At 43.7% G+C, this 19,601-nt stretch overlaps 1 protein-coding gene across 1 annotated transcript in view; it reads right to left on the reverse strand.

Annotated features, from left to right (window-relative positions):
* LOC135244073 (speckle-type POZ protein-like) overlaps positions 1–19,601 on the reverse strand; it is a 98,049-nt gene that overhangs the window by 73,022 nt on the left and 5,426 nt on the right. The window contains exon 2 of the mRNA XM_064316272.1: positions 7,835–7,848. Coding sequence (XP_064172342.1) covers positions 7,835–7,848 — 14 coding nt within the window. The remainder of the gene's footprint in view (positions 1–7,834; positions 7,849–19,601) is intronic.

Consider the following 19,601-nt stretch of genomic DNA (forward strand, 5'->3'; position numbering starts at 1 on the left):
TAAACAGACGAGGAAAAAGAAAAGACTGATCCAAAAAGGACAGAGCACGGGCTGCAGGACCTGCAAAGGATGCCGTGAACTTCATTACCCTGCCCCGTTATTATTTCTAAAGCAGGAGATTAGCTCGGGGCTCCAGACCGCAGATACCTAGCCAACATAGCGCAGAACCAAATTAATATTTTTCTCACAGCGCTCGGCAGTGGGAGCGAGCGCACGGGATATTGAATTGCATATTTTAAAGGCCAGTTTTTCCCCGACCCTGGAAGACTTCTTCTGGTTCTCCTTCCCCGGAAAGTGGCAGAGGCGACGTAATTAATATGGAGAAAAAGCACCGGCGCAAGGACAAAAGGGAAGAGAGACGAGCCGGCTGTCGGATTCTCGGGACTTATTACACGGTCGCGGAGGCCGCGGGGCAAATGATGATGAATTCTTCAAAGGCGCACGGAATACGGCGGTTTTGTGCGGGCGGTGGGCGGGGCGGAGGAGTGGGGTCGGGGTAGGGGAGGCGGGGGGGAAGTCTTGAGTCCGTCCGGCATCTGGGAGTTACTCTGAGGAAGCTCAGCGTTTGAAGGAGCAGGCCGGCTCAGGTCTAAGCCCAGCTTCTGGGAGTTACTCTGAGGAAGCTCAGCGTTTGGAGAGCGGCAGGCAGGCCGCAGCCTCAAGGTCTCAAGCCCAGCTTCTGGGCCGGGTAGGGCCCGGGCCCGGTCTCCCCCAGCAGACCGGCAGCGTCGTCGCGCTTCGCGAGCAAGCGTCTCCGCAGCATCCCGACAACGAGTCACATTCCTTCCAACGCGAGGATTAAAGTGGTACAACTTGATCTGTCCTCCACACCGCCACGCAGGAGAAGGCATCGTGGATCCGTGGATCCACAATGAGAACCCAACGCCAGAATTAGAACCAAAGGATTTAAGGATTAGCCTAGGAGGTCTGAGAAAGAGCCATTTCAAGTATTTCTACATCTAAACGAACTTTTTTGATATAAAAATATATAATAAAATCTTGTCTGAAAGCCATCGTTGCCGAGTACCTGAACGTTGACATCTCGTCAGAGAAATGCCTGCTTCTGCCGCAGCTTCTCAAAAGAGCTGACAGACTGCGACCGCTTCAGAAAACCCATCCCATCTGATCGAGAAAATTGCAAACATCAAAACTTTTGCCCGTCATATTTCAACAACAGGTTTACAATGAGCCGTTTAGACATTAGCACTTCCACCTTCTATCTTCACTGAAGGAGCAGAAAAATTGTGAATCCACAAAACAGGTGGATGTGGCACGCATTTCAACCCGTAACAGAAGGCCATGTCTTAATACTGTCGGCCATTTTAGAAAATGCTTAGCACTCAGCACAGAGATGCAGATGGAAACGCGCCGAGAAGGACAACGTGAACGGTCCCTTCTGCGACTTGACGCATTCAATTTAATCTCTTCATGTCTTAAACGGGTAACCTTTCAATAGGTACTTAAGGCATTTAGTCTCTTTAGTCTCTGTAAAATGAGGCTCAGAAGGGATTTGATGGAAGTGTTTAAAGTCCGTTTAAGGAGACTGCATGAGCTGGATCACAGAGAGAATTATGAGCCGAGCTGTCTTGGCGGCACCGGAGCGAAAATCAGATCAAAGTAAACTTCGTGCCGACAATTGAAAGTATCATCAAACATTAATGCAGAGAATAGCTCGCTGAGACTTATCCTTGAATTAGAGCGCTGGGGCGGGGCATCCAAGACCAAAGAATAAATGATTTAACTCGCGACGATGAACCTAGACGCTCTCTTTATAACTTTTTCATGGTGTCAAACTCTGGCTGTGCATATAGCCGATATTGTCAAGCTAATACTCCAGAAAGTTCAGTCTCAAGTCATTTCATTGTGGTTTTTTTATTTATTTTTTTGAGCGTCAAATACAAAGTGCGTAGAAAATGCCTTTCTTAAAAAAAAAAAAAAAACAAAAAAAAAAAAAAAACAATGCTGACGCTTAGAAATTTCAGACATCGCGCTGAAGATAGATGGAATGACCGCACGCTCCCCTTTCCAGAAAATGACAAACGGGCCCCTGCTTCGGACCCGGACGCATACACCTCCATCTGAAAAGAAAAAAAAATGAAGGATTCAGAAGGACTGGAGCCCGCGACGCGGGAAACGGAGAGCCAGGTGTCTAACCAGGCTTTGTCTCAATGTGTTATGGATCTTTAAGGCCCGTGGTCTGTCTGGGACAAAACCTAAAACTATAATTGCAGTGGGGTCCGGATCGATACCGCTGCCCGGCATTACGCCTCTCCGAGGGCAATTTCATATTCCACTTTCAATTCCTCCTTTTCGAAAAAAAACTCAATTTCAGAACGGTATGAACTATTGATTTCGCCGGCGCAATTCTCTCCCTCTCTCTCTCTCCCTCTTTCTCTCTCCTTGACGCCGTCCGTCCCAAGGATCCCCTTCAAGGGGATTTGGCGGTGCTGCGCTGGGTGTTAATGCAGAAAACGGATCGTTCCTCTGCTGCGGAGAGCGGCGCGACCGCGGGCCGGCCGCTTCGACCCCGACAGAGAGGCTTGCGCTTTCTCTGCGACGGCTTTGATTCTGCGCAGGCCAGGAGGCAACGAAGCACCCCCCCTTTAAAAGCCTCGCGACACAACCGCCAAGGACAAAACGGCACTCATTTCACCGATATCGGGAGAGGGCCCCAAATATCCACGTCGCCCAGAAGTTTGAAACCCTTACGTATATAAATTGTGATCGTATAAATTACAACACAGGAAGTTTCGTTAAATTAGATGCATTTCACATATTATTCATTTTAAAAATTAAAAGCAATTAAACCAAACCAAACACGTTTTTTAAATGTATTTAATGTCTTTTTCTCCCCAAATAGGAATCCCCACTTATCATCGCTGCCGCTGCTGCTATTGATTCGGGAGCGTGCGGACAAGCTCGCTGCTGAGGCGCGCGATGTCAGCCGCCACTTAGCCCGTCGCTCCGCGGTCCGCGAGTCAGGCTCACGCAGACACGCGTCGAAGGAAAACGCTCCGTGCGCAGGTTACCAGGCGGACCCGCGGGCGCCCTATCGACCAGCAGGGGTCCGCCTGGTGAAACCGAATCGACCGCAGCCCGCTCGCGCTCCATGCGACCGCGCGTCGGCCCGCGGGCCTGGGGGCCGTCCCTGCCGCTGGTGCGGTTCGGGTTCAGCAGCAGGCCGAGGTGAGTGCCTGAACAGAAGGAGCCGCCACTCAAACCAGTAGTTGCCAACATGAATAATTATTTTACGAGACGAGGGATACAGTTCCATTTCAACAGCTTTTGTGCTGTATTACAATTTCATTTTGTTCCAGGGCTCCAAACAAGGTCACCAGTTACCATCACTGTACAAATGACCAGGCATCCGAAAAACAAACAAGACCAGTCATTCCTTTATGCTAGGCTGATACGGAGCATGCTCATTGTGAGTTTGACCCCTGACCCCATGATGCAGAGAGAACAACTAAGGTCACTGTTGTACAACTCCTGGACAGACTGCTCATGAAATGGAACAGACTGTTATGTCATGATACATCTTTAAATAGACCATCACTATGACATGCTGATCGGGTAGTTGTTTCAGCACATCTTTTCCAAGAGTGGTACTTAAATCTGGGGAAAGATATTCTTCGGAACATTTCAGAATAAGAAACCCGTTTTTTTTTTAAACCGGGAAGCAGGAAGAGGCCGGCAGGGATTGACAGGCCTGACGTTCGTGACCGGGCGAGCTGAACAGGCTCGGGTCGAGGCCGTTTTAATCACGGTTGTCATTCATGTTCAAAGTGCGGTCGAGGTCAGAGAAAGAGCGCCCCGCTGGGAAATGGGCGCCTTCGTTCTGCATACATTATATTTTCAAACCGGTCTCGGTGGAAAAAAAAGAAGATGAACCGCGTAAAAATTTGTGAAAGTCAAAGCGGGTCTGGAAAATAAAAAAGATGGTGCCGCCGCTTGCGGGAGCCCGGTGAGCGGCTCACGCTCCGATAAACAGCCGCTTAATCACTGTCACTTCCAGTCTCGTCTCGTTTACCGAAGGCGGCTCCCGTCGAGGGGCGAAGGAAGGCTTACGCGTCATCCGGGGCCCGCGTCGCTCGTCGTTCGCGCGCCGCCCCGTCCACGCGTTCCCCGCAGTCTTCCCGCTCAAACGCGAGCCGGCGCGGGTTCTCTCCGTCTCGGAAAGTTCCGGACGCCGGGGACGGCCTTTTTCTAGCGAGACTTTCCCGCCAGCGTTTTAATGGCCCCCCGTGTTCCCTCTCCGGTACCTGGTTACGCAGACGGAGCCGGGGCTGGTCGAGAGCGGTGGGGGGGTGGGGGGAGGCTGGTAGCGGTGATGAATCTCCGCGTTTAATGGCGACAGCTTTACGAGGCCTGCGGCGCGTCCTTTGAGCCTAATTTATGTGGGATTCCATTTATTCCTCCCGAGCCGGGCTCCGATTGCTTTATATTCCATCTGCCGCGGAAGGCGGCGGCTCGGAGGGGGCGGGCCCGGCGCCCGAGCGCCTGTACCGGCGGGAGCCCCGCACGCGACCTTCCGCGACGGGCGTCGGCCGTTCACTCTGGCTCAAAGAGCCGGCGCCGCCCCGGCTAACGCAAAATGTTCACATCACGCGGCTGGAATGTTCAGCGAATGTTATTAAGTTGCCGCTACGCGTCGGCGATGTTCACGTTTCCACCGACAGCCTTAGCGCTTAGCGGAATAAACCCAGCCTGAGCAGCACTGTCCCGTTCTCACCGACGGGCTTAGCGCTTAGCGGAATAAACCCAGCCTGAGCAGCATTGTCCCGTTCTCACCGACGGGCTTAGCGCTTAGCGGAATAAACCCAGCCTGAGCAGCACTGTCCCGTTCTCACCGACAGCCTTAGCGCTTAGCGGAATAAACCCAGCCTGAGCAGCACTGTCCCGTTCTCACCGACAGCCTTAGCGCTTAGCGGAATAAACCCAGCCTGAGCAGCACTGTCCCGTTCTCACCGACGGGCTTAGCGCTTAGCGGAATAAACCCAGCCTGAGCAGCACTGTCCCGTTCTCACCGACAGCCTTAGCGCTTAGCGGAATAAACCCAGCCTGAGCAGCACTGTCCGTTCTCACCGACAGCCTTAGCGCTTAGCGGAATAAACCCAGCCTGAGCAGCACTGTCCCGTTCTCACCGACGGGCTTAGCGCTTAGCGGAATAAACCCAGCCTGAGCAGCACTGTCCCGTTCTCACCGACAGCCTTAGCGCTTAGCGGAATAAACCCAGCCTGAGCAGCATTGTCCCGTTCTCACCGACAGCCTTAGCGCTTAGCGGAATAAACCCAGCCTGAGCAGCACTGTCCCGTTCTCACCGACGGGCTTAGCGCTTAGCGGAATAAACCCAGCCTGAGCAGCATTGTCCCATTCTCATCGATAGCCTTAGGGTTTAGCATGAAAAAACAGCCGTGCCAGCTAGGGCTGGGTGATGTACCGCACCGATAATTACGCGATGCTAAATGGTCGTCGCCACCATGTGGTGTATTGCCTTTCTTTTCGCTTTCCCTTTAATTACACCTGATGCGGAAGTAAAGATCCAAACATCAAAGTCTGAATGGAACGCTTCCAGAAAAAAAAAAGAAAAAAACGTCACCACTGTTACCTACTGGGTGATGATAAGACAGCCAATCAGCAGCAAGGTTGTACAGCTTCCATGTGATCATGTGATCTGTTTCTGTCAACGATTTATCAACTTTTCAACACCCAATATATAACAGTGGTGATATTTTGTTCCCCAGAAGCATTTCAAATATTTAAAAAATCCTCTGAAGCTTGGATGTTTGCTACTGCACCAGGTGTTATTAAAGAGAAAAGGTTACTGTTGCGGCATATAACCCAGTCCTAGAGACAGCAGATCCTTTTGTGTCAGTGTAACATTGGGGAACAACTTCACAGTGCAAAGAAACAAGCTTAAATTCAATGCCAACAAGTGAATAGCATCACACCCCAAACGCGATGTCGCCCGCAGTTATAAGCCGTTGGTTCCTCATAACTTCCGTTGCTAGCCTAATCAAGGCTTAATTGTTCCACTTTACCATTAGTTACATCCCTGCAGGACACACTTAGCTGCTCTGCCACAGTGTGAAACAATAAAACAGCAGCTGAGTAGCAGCAGTGGCTAATTGCAGTTATACCAATCATTAACGCGTTATAGTGCGAACACAGCCACAGTCGTTTCTGTAAAGCACCTATGGCTTATTCCATGGCCACCATTTCCCCTTTCCCTGTCCATCACAATGGACAAGCTTAGCTTTCTTTAGCGCTAGAGACACTCAGCAGCCTATGGACTAGAATGGAGGGTGTGCAAAAGTAAAATTAAAGCAACAGGAAGGAAAGGTGAGGCGTGTTTTAAGGGAATGTAGGAAATTGCTTTCATATTGCCTAACTTGAAGGAGTTAAAGGAAGAAGCACCGTTTGGGGCCAAATAAATAAGGACATAACTTACAGAAGAACCTGCAACAGGACAGATTACCAATCGTAAAACTGTAGACTTCAGCCAACGTTTATTTTGAAAAGCCAAGCATCACAGAACACTCTAGACAATGAAAAACGCACATGGTGATTGTTCAGACCGGTGTTGTTCATCAGTTCTCAAACAGCTGACTGTGGCTCCTGCAAGCAATCGCAAAAAAGATCCACTTCATTACTCTCCTCCCTTCAGCGTCAGGTAGCACACAGAGTATGGTCCTATACAGCCAACAGGCCATTTCTCCCCAAAGACTATTTGTCAAGTCAATGTATCAAGCAGTTACTGCTGCCACTACTCTGTCCAACAGTAATTTGTTTACAGTGCTGAAACTTTACTGTAATCCAGCCAGGCACACAATCTGATGTTAGAAGAAATAACTTGCCATAACCTCTGACTTTACTGGGGTAATAGAGCAGCTGCATTCAAAAAGCATTCAGCACAACTGATTTTCTCCATTCTGAAACCTCCCTGGCTCTACCTGGTCAGGATAATGAGGCCGACAGTCATGCTGTAGGCTAAAAACGGACCTTATCCTGCAATGCAGCATTACCTTTCATACTCTCCATGGAGCTCACTTTCTGGCACTGTGCACCCCAGCAGCGCGGCACTGCGCATGCAAAAAGCGTGCGACCGACCGCTATATGCCAGGATACTCAAATGACCACAGCATCCAGTGGAAGTGAACTGATTGGGCCACTGTTCCAATCAGTTCACTTCCACTGGATGCTTGCTCACAATCTGGCAAACAATATCATATATCGGTAATTTACGCACAGGGTCCTTAAATATAACAAACCCCAGCAATCCGATTTGTAACCTCATTTAACATAAAGAATACGTTCACGCATACAGCTCTGCGAGTAGGCTACACATCACAATAAGCAAACTTCATTCAAACACTACAACAACCGACCGTGCACTAGTTCAAAAACTTAACACAGGTGGCTATGATAACTTGTGAGCTGACAACGGTCATGTCTCACATTTACCTAGTTATCTCCATCTCAGCTAGCTTGCTTCCGAAACAATTACTGTTTTGAAGCGTAGTGCGACCACAAATAAACGTGCTGACTCTGGTAGTGGTCCAAGTCAGGAATAGAGTTATTTCTACATTTTTTTTACATTTCACATACCTTCCTAGCTATCAGCAGGATAACTCACACAGCATGAACTAACTTAGCTAACGATAGCTAGCTACGTCTGAGGTGGAGAAATCACAAAAAGTGCAGATTATGCTTTCTGAAAAACACGACAGTCACAATCGTATCGCGTCAACTAAGCCCATAATAATGGTACATTAAGGCACACAAATAAAAGCGATTTTTGTTTTGTTTTCTTTATTTCGTTTCCTAAACTTACCTCTGATGCTGTTCCTTCAGCGTGTTTTCAGGCAAAAACCGTTACACATCCGGTTTACGGTCATGACGGCTATGACACGCCCCCCCCCAAAGGCACACCTCGAAAAACCATCACACGTGTAGGGCACAACAATTAGCTCTGTGATAACGGCGAAAGATAAAGTCCAGATAACCAACGCTATCTAGATGTGTTGCGTATTTTAATTCCGGATTAATTTGAATATTAATTTTCCATGTATTTGTTATGTGATGTACATTGTCCTCTCATATACATTGTGGTCTTGTACAGTTCAGTGTTAATCGGCATCAGAAGAATGAGCAAGAATGGACAAGAATGTATGCTCAATGCCTGATTGTTAAGAGCAATAAAATCTCATATTTCTCCAAGAAACATGTGGATACATTATCATAAGTTTGTTAATAGGAACATAACTAGAAGGTCAGAACTTCTCGATTTTTGTACTGCATTTCCAAATCACAAATGGAACCTTCCCCTTTAACAGCCACTCTTGTTGCTTTCTTTTTTAATATTCCTCTGCATTTTGTTTGCCATTGATATTCTTCATTATTTGTATCTCGTTCTTTAGATTTATTTCCAAGATTGCGAAGCTAACAAGAACACCAGAAAAAATACACAGTGGCATTTGTATTATATTCCTCAATATTGCCAGCAGCTTCGTTGTGGTTTCAAACCAATGAGCTAAAATAGACCTTCCAGAAGAAGTTATTGTAATGAGCTACTTCATAACTTCGCCAATTTGTAAGTTGAAAAGCGGTGAACAATGGAAAAATATAAAAGTTTTGAATTTGTAAACATATCACATATGACACATTTATTTTCAGGAAGAAAGTGCTCACGTGACTTGCAAGGAATCATATTTGGGGAAGCTGTATTTTAAAGTTAAGTGTGGCACTCCGTCATTAATTAAAATAAAGGACAACAACCCTCCCCAAACAAATCGACAGCTCATAAAAAAATACAGAAAGAAAGTACAACCTGGAAGCTGGCCTACATTTGTATCCTACAACTATAATACTCACTTCATCCAGAGAGCACTTGCACCACTACTGGCTGAGATATAAAAAAATATAGAGCAACAAGATCTTATCTATACCATAATAGTATATCAATACTAATACTAATTAATACTCCCATTCTATAGTATACTGTAGCAAGAGACCAGAAAAAGAGACCAGGCACATCCAGGAAAGCATGTTCATGCATGTTCCTGGTCTGTTATCAGCACAGTAAGCAACACCCATTGCACTTCAGTCCTGAAGTGTTAGATGTATTTCGACAAGATATTAGTGTTCCCTTTAAAGAAGGAGCATATTTGTGCTGATGACACCATTTTGCAACTGAAGTCATGTGAAAGCAGATAAGCGATATTCTGCATTTGTTTACTTTCATTCTGTGACCTACATAAAATAGGCCAATTGCAGGGGAAAAAATTCAGCCTTGCGAGAAATAAACTCGCAAGCAATAGGCCGGCACAATCCTGTTGGCACTTTTATGTACTTCATGAAGGCAATTTGTTTGAATTAATATTTTCAATAAAACACCAATGGTATGATTTTCTGATTGGGCAAATTAGGCCATATATCACAATATGCTGCCTATTGTTTTAGGAGCAATGTGTCACTATTAATAATATTTGTATAAAACATCAATGGTAGTTTTATGTTGGTGGCATCATTCTTTTCTTGCTGTCAAGAGAGTTGCGATTACTGGAAAGGAACTGCCTATCTATCTGGCTATGAAGTCTCTCGGAAACCAGAACTGAGATTTCTTAGATTTGTTATGGGATGAATTAATGTAAATAATACAATTAGCTTAGAAGCATTTTCTGACAAGGTACAAAGGCCTGCTGACTTATATGGCTACTAAAGTAGCACAGTTTACTTGCGGTAGTATTTTCCGTAACAAAGATCGATAGACATGACTACAAATTAGCATAATCGGCAGGACATTTCGACAAGGCAGTGCAAATCGACAGAACACCAGGTAGTCCCTTTTGATTTGGCCCATATGCATACCGTTACTTCTTATTACACACCGCCACTTGTGTACATCCAATTTCAGGAGTATATTAATCATTCCATTGTTTTAATCATTTTATCATTTTAATAATAATCATAATTAAAAAAAAAAAAAAACATGCAGCCACAGGCACTTCCTTCTCTCTGCAGTCCACCAGCTGAGCTGCGCAGCCCCAACACTTCCTGCGCAGTTGGTGCAGACAGACTGCACGTGCCTGCACCTCCAGAGGAGGATTCTTCTGTTAACCCTGCACCTCTTAATAAAAAATATATTTAATATTATGTGTCCTATGTCCATCATATTATCTATACCCGCTTATCCTGAGCAGGGTTGCGGGGGGTGCTGGAGCCTATACCGGCTGCATTTGGCGAGAGGCAGGAATACACCCAGGACAGGTTATTATGTAATACAATGCATAACATCAAATATTTCATTGAGATATATCAATTATGGAGAGTTTGATACTGGGGTTCTCAAACTGAGTCACTGGGTCCCCGGTGTAGTCTGGTTTTCGTTTCAGACACAATTGCAGCCCCTGACTTATAACAAGCTCTGAATTATTCTGAATTTGGCCGTTTTGATGTGTATTGTGTGAAGATTTACCCTCTTAAGGTGACATAATGTCAGAAACAGCTCCGCATACCATGAATAAAAGTCCCATATTTATATCCCAGGACTTTTAATCAGTTAGATCACCTAATGATTTCGTGTAATGTGTTTTGTGGCAAAAGATGACTTCAGAATCATTTTTCATTGATTCAATTGTAGACTGACAATTGAAATCAGCGGTGTACTAATAGTTATATGTATGGACACCTTGTCACTGAAATTTAATAATTTGTGGAAAATAGAATGCTCAGAGTCTGAGAACCCATGAATTAGCATATGGTCACCTAATAAGATTCCATAAAGGTATTGTTAATGTGCTTTACTGTTTCTGGCAGTTATTTATCATATACAATAATAATGAGATGATGTAATAACAGTAAAACGTTGCATTGGCTGCCGTATCTTTCCCAGTTTTTCTGTGCTGAGAGGTATCATAATGAATAAATTGTAAGGGAAGACTGTGGGAAAAGTGTGTTAGTGGAAAAATAATTGGCTTCAAACAAAATGCAGCTAATTAGATATAAGCGTTGCGCTATGCTCATCTTCCCTAAAATGCGGAATCGAAAAAAGTTGCTGAATCGATAAACGCATATTTAAGAGATACTGGTGTGAAAGACAAATGCGCTCTTAATTATGAACTGAAAACTGCAAACCACGAGGGAAAGAAATAAACAGCAACATCATATGTATCCCCGGACCCGGTGATACCAGGAACAAATAGTGTTTATGTTTCACTCGTCTAAGAGGCGCTGAACTGAACGCACTGCGTGTCGTCTCTTCAGTTTAATCGTGACTCTGGTCAATGTTTTGCTCTGTCTTTGGGACTGAGCACCATTTTTAGATAATAGTAAATTATCACCTAAAACTGTACACTACTCTAATGACTTTCAAACGCGAAAGTCTGGCAGCCGGTCTGCAAGCAGCTCCAATCTGGAGAGGTTTTAATTGAATTATAAATAAATAATCATTTGAGGGAGAGAAGACACTGCTCTTTGGGGACACGCCAAGAGAATGCAGGGGATGTTTAATTAAAGCTGCAATGGATTCAACCTCCACAATCGCATAAAAGAGAATCTGCTTCTGTGCGTGTGTGCATGCATGTGCGTGTGTGTGTGTGTGTGTGTGTGTGCGTGTTTGTATGGCTGTCTGTCTGTCTGTGTAATTAGAGTAGACAGAGAGACGGGTGACAAATTAAAGGAAAAACCAACTGTCTAAGTGTCTTAGTAAGGTGTTGGACCACCACGAGCTGCTAGAACAGCTTCAGTGTGTCTTGGCATAGATTATACAAGTCTCTGGTACTCTACTGGAGGGATGGAATACCATTATTGCAAAAGATATTCCCTCATTTGGCATTTTGAAAATGGTGGCGGAGAGCACTGTCTAACACCTCGGTTCAAAATCTCCCATAGGCGTTCAATTTGGTTGAGATCTGGTGACTGCGAAGGCCATAGCATAAAGTTCACATCATTTCCATACTCATCATACCATTCAGTGACCCCCCCATGCCCTGTGGATGGGGACATTCAAATCACTCAGAATAACTTTGTATTTATTTGCTGTGACCCTTCCGTCTAACGGGACAAGTGAACCCAAACCATGCCAGGAAAATACCCCTCACAGCCCAACAGAGCAACAGAGCAAGGGCGGACATGGTGGCACAGTGGTTAGCACTGTTGCCTCACAGCAAGAAGGTCGTGGGTTCGAATCTCGGCTTGGGGCCTTTCTGTGCGGAGTTTGCATGTTCTCCCTGTGTTTGCGTGAGTTTACTCCAGGTACTCCAGTTTCCTCCCACACTCAAAGACATGCATGTTAGGTGCACTCCTGCAGTTGCCCTTGACCAAGGCACTGGCCTCAGAACTGGAGTTGGTCCCCAGGCACTGCACTGTGGCTGCCCACTGCTCCTAGGTAACTAAGGATGGGTCAAATGCAGAGGACAAATTACCCCACGGGGTTCAATAAAGTATATCTTATCTTATCTTACCCCCTGTAGGGGACATGCATTCTGGCCCGTACCATTCTCTTGGTGTACGCCACGCATGCACTCGCCCACTTGTCAAGAATGTGGTGAAGGATGACTCATCTGACGATATCACTTTTTCCATCTTGATAAAAAATCGAGGTCAACTGGGCTTGTTCAGCATTTTTAAACATACCACAGAGCATGATAGGATGTTAATAACATCATGCAGTACACCTGCATGGAAGCATCTGCATTCATTATGTTTCTCCACTCATTTATTCAGGCTTTTCCTTTAATTTGTCACCCGTCCATACATGTGTTCTTTTGATGTAGGCCTAGTATTGGTGACTCTAACATCAGCAAAATCTGGATTTTGCAGAGTACTGCTACAGAAGAACTCCTGGGTATTTTCCAAAGACCCAAAGGCTATTCCTGGTGAGATGTGCACTTCTCCTCCTGTGCTAGCTGTGTGGGTGTGAAACAGTCTCTGGCTCTCTTAGCAGTAGTACTGTGCTGGTCCATGAATGACTGAATCAGTGCATTTATTTGTGTCTGGAAAACTTCAGAGTAGAATTGGATGACAAATTGCTCTGAAGAAGTATTTGCTGTCTGAAAGGCTTCTAAATTCAGAAAACTGTTTTGAACCCAAGGGAGTTGTTGGCCATTTTTTTTTTCTCAATATTTTTAGAATTGAGTAAGCTGTACTAAGCAAGACAAAAGAAAAACACATTTAAGCAGTTTTGCAATCTGCAAGGAAAATTAAATATCTTTTTTTAATATCTGAAAAACAAAAGAATGGAAAAGAAAAATGAGAAAAAAAATCAGAAGCACAAGTACTGACCTTTCTCCCTTTTTCAGATTAAATGACATATTCAAGATTGATTAAAACAAGCTAATCAGCATGTGCTTATAAGGTATTTTAGTATTATGGTTTACAAATTATACTTACACACATTTTATGATCAAAATTTAAATTATATATCTCATATTCTCTACCCGTAAATTCTTTAAGCCAAAATTAACTTTTTGTCGGCAGAAAATTAAAAAATGAAGCATGCTGTTTACATTAGTAATCAAACTCCATACATTAATGTATGGTAGCATTACTTTTTGCTGCAATTTTTGAGTCTTTTGGAGAAAGTATCCACCAGAACTGTACACTGTTTGGGAGTGATTTGTGCTCATTCTTCTCGGCAGATTTGCTCCAGGTTGTTCAGGTTGGTTGGATGACACGTGTGGGCCACGATTTTCAAAGACAGCTGCAGATTCTCAGTGTGTCTGAGATAAGGACATTGACTGTGCCACTCTAGGACATCCACCTTTTTATTCTCAAGCCGCTCCATTGTTACTTTGGGTTTGTCCCTTTCCTGCCTCTCACCCAATGCATGCTGGGAAAGGCTCCAGCACCCCCCGTGACCCTGACCAGGATAAGAGGGTTAGATAATGGATGGCCGGATGGATGGATGGATATTCCCCGTATTTGCTCCATCTATTATATTCTTCCTTCAGTTTAAAAAAAAAAAAGATGCCCAGTCCCTGCTTATGAAAAGCTATCCCCACAGCATGATGCTACCACCACCATACTTCACTGAAGGGATGGCGTTTCCTGAGGCAATGTGTTTGCACCCTCTGTTTGCACCCCACATAGCAATTTGAATTTAGGCCAAAAAGCTCTATCTTGGTCTCATCTGACCACAAAACCTTTTCCCACATCTTTCGCTTAGTCACTAAGATGGCTCATCGTGAGTAATCACTTCTTTCTTGCCACCCATCCATAGAGACAAGTTTTATACAAAACTCTTGATATTGTTGACGGGTGCACCACGTACTTCACTTTCAGCCTCTGTAGCCCCTCCAGAGCCTTTCCCATCATGAGTCACATTTCTGTTTTGTTTTTTCGCCCCGTCATGTGTTTTGTTTTGGGGCCGCTGTGTGTTCTGTTTTTTTGTTTTTTGTTTTTTTTACAGCTGGAGTTCAGGACGGTGGTGTCTCGTTGCCGGACAATTTGATGGATACCGTGGAGCTGGGGACGCTGATGATCGCTACAGAGCCGAAACAGAACAATTAATGAACAATGACAGCATGTCATTTTTGGAGGACATGGTATGTATACCACTATTCTTGCTTCTACAGCTTACTGTATGGTTGGACAAGCTGCCACCATAAGGGCTAGTCAATGGGCTATGTTGTGAGACCAAATCTCTGATATAGTCCTGCACAGACCTACCAATGTTTGGTGAGTTTTTGATAACTCATTCATAGCCACATTGGCAGAAGAAAAACAAATAACGAAACAATACAGTTCCTACACACCCACAGAGCTTGACCCCAAAACACCAACAACAGTAGTAATCATCATCATTATCCTCATCATAATAATATTTGCTGAATCAAAATTCAAACTGCAAGAACTTCTGCCACTGCAAGATTTTCGCACAGGTGCGAACGAAAGCTCATACTGCAACATCAGCCGACGCGCAACACCGCAAGCCGAGAGAGGAAAAAACAACAACCGCGATTTTAAATCCTCCAGCGGGTCCATTTTGACTATTCCGAGCCTGTATGCGGCAGGGGGAGGCTCAAACACAGTCACAGACGGATAGAGAGAAGAACGGAGCGGGGGGGAAAAAAGGAGGAATAAAGAGTGACGGTTTGTGATGAATGCCGTAATGAGGGTTCGTAATGCCCGGGATGGCGCGGGGGGTCGGCGAGCCGCGGCCCTGCCCTGGCGACAGTCGTGGCGGGATGCCCTTTTCCGCCGTGTGATTGAATCGCTGTCTCCCTATAATTACTTGTGGGGTGTCAGGTGAAGGCGCAGCTAATAAACCCTGATGGGGGAGTATTGAATTTGCACTTCAATTAGAGTGCTTATAAGGTGTGGATTACAGACAGGGCTCAGGGGAGGCTGCTTACTCAATTATAGACACCCCACACAAAAATGTGTGTGTGTGTGGGTGTGCGCGTGTGTGTGTGCGTGCGTGTCTGTGTGTGTGAGAGAGAGAGAGTCTGAGCATGTGTGTGTGGGACAGAGAGAGAGACTGAGCATGTTTATGTGTGTGTGAGAGAGCAAGAGATTCTGAGCATGTGTGTGTGAGAGAGAGAGATTGAGCATGTTTATGTGTGTGTGAGAGAGCAAGAGAGTCTGAGCATGTGTGTGAGAGAGAAAGAGAGAGAGTGAGAGGGGGGGGGGGGGGGCTGAGGAGGCAGCATATTAGCTTTGGAGTCTTTAAGGTCTGGGCAATGTCCTTCACTGTGAATAGAGCAGAACAGAGTAGTATCTCTGACTACTCTTCATTTCAGACATGTTACGGAGCTCAGTACTGTAGCCCATTTGCATACACAGGTTCCCAAACAAAGTAGTGTGCTATTTATCAGTGAAAAGAGTCAGCACGCTGTCAAATGTATAGCGTAGATGGATGTTAAACATAATACAGAAAAAGATTGCTATCACAACTGGTTCAAAAAGAACAAAAGGAAAACCCCAGAATTGTGTGACAACATTACAATTTCTAATGTGCTTATGTCCCATAATACTCATCCACATATTTCACTTGTGGTTCCTCCGCATGAATATTAATTTTTTTCGGGCCTTTTTTTTAATTTTTTTACCCTGGCTTGTCTTAAAAGGTCTGACAATTCTTCTCAACAAGGCCCTCTCTGATAAAGGGGCGGGGGGGGGGGCTCCAAGAGGACTGTGGATAGCAAGACTGACATATGCAAATTAAGACATAAAACGTAATGAGGAAAAAGGGAAAGAAGTTCACCCCGGAAAATGGCACACTGCACGCGCTGACACATAACGCGCGGAAACACGAGCGAAATGCTGAAAGCGAACATTCGCGCGTTACTCTGGAGGACCGAGTCTGCCGAAGCCTTCATCTCTCCGCGCGTTCCCCGCTCCTGCCGTGTATAACATAATTCCCCGTCAGTTTGAAGAAGCTCTGGAATATCGGCGCCGAAGAAAAACAATAACAATGCACCGAGAGTCCCTGGATAGTATGCTGATGGATTATGGGTAAATAAGCAAATAACTCCATCCATTTAAAGGGGATTTGTCTGTTAGGGAGTGATAAAGGACGGCCGGCTGCGTATAGTTTAGCCGCAGCTTTGAAGGAAAAAGTGTTGAAGGACACGATCTGAAAAAAAAAATAAAGAGGGCGACCAGAAAACAATTAATTTTCTTTTTAACTTTTTGGCCACACTTATTAAGAGGAACTATGAATAATTTATTTGAATCAAACTCTTGATTTGTGTGCATCCAGTTTTAAAATACTGTATCTATAACGTTGGAGGAATGAACAAGGAAGCAAAAAATCAAAACATGCATAATCTTCTCTGGCACACCAGAGTTAGGAGCTCTCTGTGTTGAAACACTGAATACTCCATAGAAGAGCCATTAGAATTATAAATTATAAATAAAACGGCTTTGTCTGCACCAGGAATGCTAAGTATCTTTTTCTAAACCACACCTCAGCATAACTGAACAATAAACAGAAATGAAGAACCCAAAAAATTCAAATTTTGCGTTAAGCCGTAGATGTACTGGCCTACACATCAACAGTGCAGAAGAATGAGGGTAAAATATTTTTTCAGAGGAATCTTTCTGAACATGTAGCCAATGTTAGGAATTCAGAAAATGGTTTATGTTGTTGTACAATTGAATGGTAATCACCATATGCATTTTTGAATGTTTTTTTTTATTTTTATGTTGTAGGCCTACTTTGTATTTTATGTACGCCCAATTTCAGTTGTTCCCCTTTAATGAGTTTCCTCATAGTTATAAGGTCCTAGCCAATGCAGGTATATTTGGTTTTATTTAAAGTAAGTTAATGATTCCAAAAAATGTTTTTCGACCAGTAATGATTAGAGAGATGCTTGGCTAAAGCAATGTACAATCACCAAACCTGGCAAGGCTACAGGGTGATATTAGGAACCCCCTTTGCCCTGCCACTTCTCATTCTAGAAAACGTTCTATATATTCCATATTTAATTTATTCCTTACTGTATATTCATTCTACAACAAGCAAGTCATTCTTTATTTTAATAAAATTGATCAATCAACAGGTATCATTATAGACTCCGAAAAGTAAGACAAGATCAGTAAAATTAAAAATTTAACAGACTGTAAGATACCCTAATCTATGTATTATTATTATTATTATTATTATTATTAATAATAACTTCTTGTAATGTTTCTATATCGAGGATATGCATATGATATTAAAATGATTCAGAAGCATTCCCTATTTAATCTGGTTGGCCGGTTGACATACCAGCATTAAAGAGCAGACATTTCATTTTTATGGTGTCTCATTATCTCTGAGGTTGTGAAGCAGCAGGCATCGCTGTGAAACATGCCGGCTGAGCTCGCCAAATTATTGTCATTACGTTCACCAGTGCTGAAATTGAGTGAGGAAATTTTCCGCTTGTAAAAAAAAAAAAAAAAAGCAGCACATTATTATACAGTTGTTGCCATGTCATTCGGGGGTGCGTTTCACGGTAACAAGAGGGACTGACAATTAAAAACAGATATTTATGAATTTTCACAACTTTTGTATGAGGGAGCTCTGAGCATGCATCCCATGCAATCTCATTTGAATTTTAATTAGAAATAACTTTTTGCATCTTCATTAGCTGCCTCTCTAATTCCGAGGAAAGGTAATCAACTTATAAATAACCACTTCATTATATTCTCTGTGAGTCCTTGTTTTAAACAAGGTACCATCAAAAATGTAACAAATACAACTGCTCATACATACTTTTATTTATTTATTTACTTATTGTCTTACGTATCTGTTATTGTTTGTTTTTCAGTGAACAGTATGCTGGGGATTGTATGCACAGAGTAGCAGTTGCTTTCTGTGAGGGATAAGGGTCCACGCCAATTAGCGCTAGCTCTCTCGGGGCTCCATTGATTAGCAAGCATACAGAACCTCTTATGCACCAGATCTGTAATGATCATACCACCGAATTTGTCGTGTGCACCACACTCACCTACAAATGCTTTTGCATTAACTTTAATAGATCGCAAGTGCGGTACCAGAATGTTCTTTCAAGCTTTGCATAAAACAGCTCCCTTAACTAATGTTTAGGCGAAACAAGGAAGTGTAATGAATATTATATTGAAGAGAATTCTCCAGAGACTCTGAGCCAGTATTACTTGAGGCAAAGACACCAAGGAAGAGGGGGAGACCTATCTAAAACAGAAACAGAAAAATAAATAATCCACTTTTTGCATTGGTTTGCAAAAAGTAAATGCATGTGTGTGTTCGTGTGTGTGTGTGTGTGTGTGTGTGTGTGTCTGTGTAACAGACAGAGACGTCTGTTTGGCTGAGCATGACCAAGTAGTATAAACATTACTGGAACATAGTCTCTGTAAAATAATGAAAATATTTTAATAATTTAGCCTGCAGTGTACATAATCATGTCATAACAAGCAGTAGCCTGCACAGGACAAAAGCACTGCTTTGAAGCAGCCCACAATGTAAAAAAGGATTAGCTTTTATTTAATTTTGGTATTTCCAAAAACCGTTACCGGATTAGGCTACGACATGACATATGGAGGAATATACTGTGTTGGAGATATATTTCTCCAGATATTATTAAAATATTTTATTACAAAAATATTGCAAAAAATGATGGATATGTTTTATATATAAAACACAAACACACAGAAATATGTTTCTTCTTTTTTCCTAATGAAGATTTTTCTTCCATGACAAATGAAAGGACATATTCCTTCCACACACTTTAGAGTCTGCACAGCAAATAAAATTTTAGGCTCATGATTTTCCATGCTGGGTGATGTAGGCCATTTTGTTGCCTGAAAACAATGAAACATTAACAGTCTTACAAGCAGGTCACTTTAATTATTCAACACAGCTAAACTGAGTTGTTCATCTTTGTAGTATTGTCACCATTCAACCCAAAAAAAGTTCTTTAAATATAAAAATGCCAGTGAAGGTAAGAACATTTTTGTGTGACTTTTTAGCAGTACAAATAGCATGCTATGTGTAGAACTGATCATACAGTGGGAAATTTGCACACACACATGCACACGTTATAAATGAGGCCATGTAGTAGGCCTACTGTGGGGCCCGAGAAACCAGCATAAACGCTAGCTTCCCGGTGACAGCATCGGAGGCGTACACGCAGCAG

Source organism: Anguilla rostrata, chromosome 17 (genome assembly GCF_018555375.3).
Source record: "Anguilla rostrata isolate EN2019 chromosome 17, ASM1855537v3, whole genome shotgun sequence".
NCBI classification, from domain to species: Eukaryota; Metazoa; Chordata; class Actinopteri; order Anguilliformes; family Anguillidae; genus Anguilla; species Anguilla rostrata.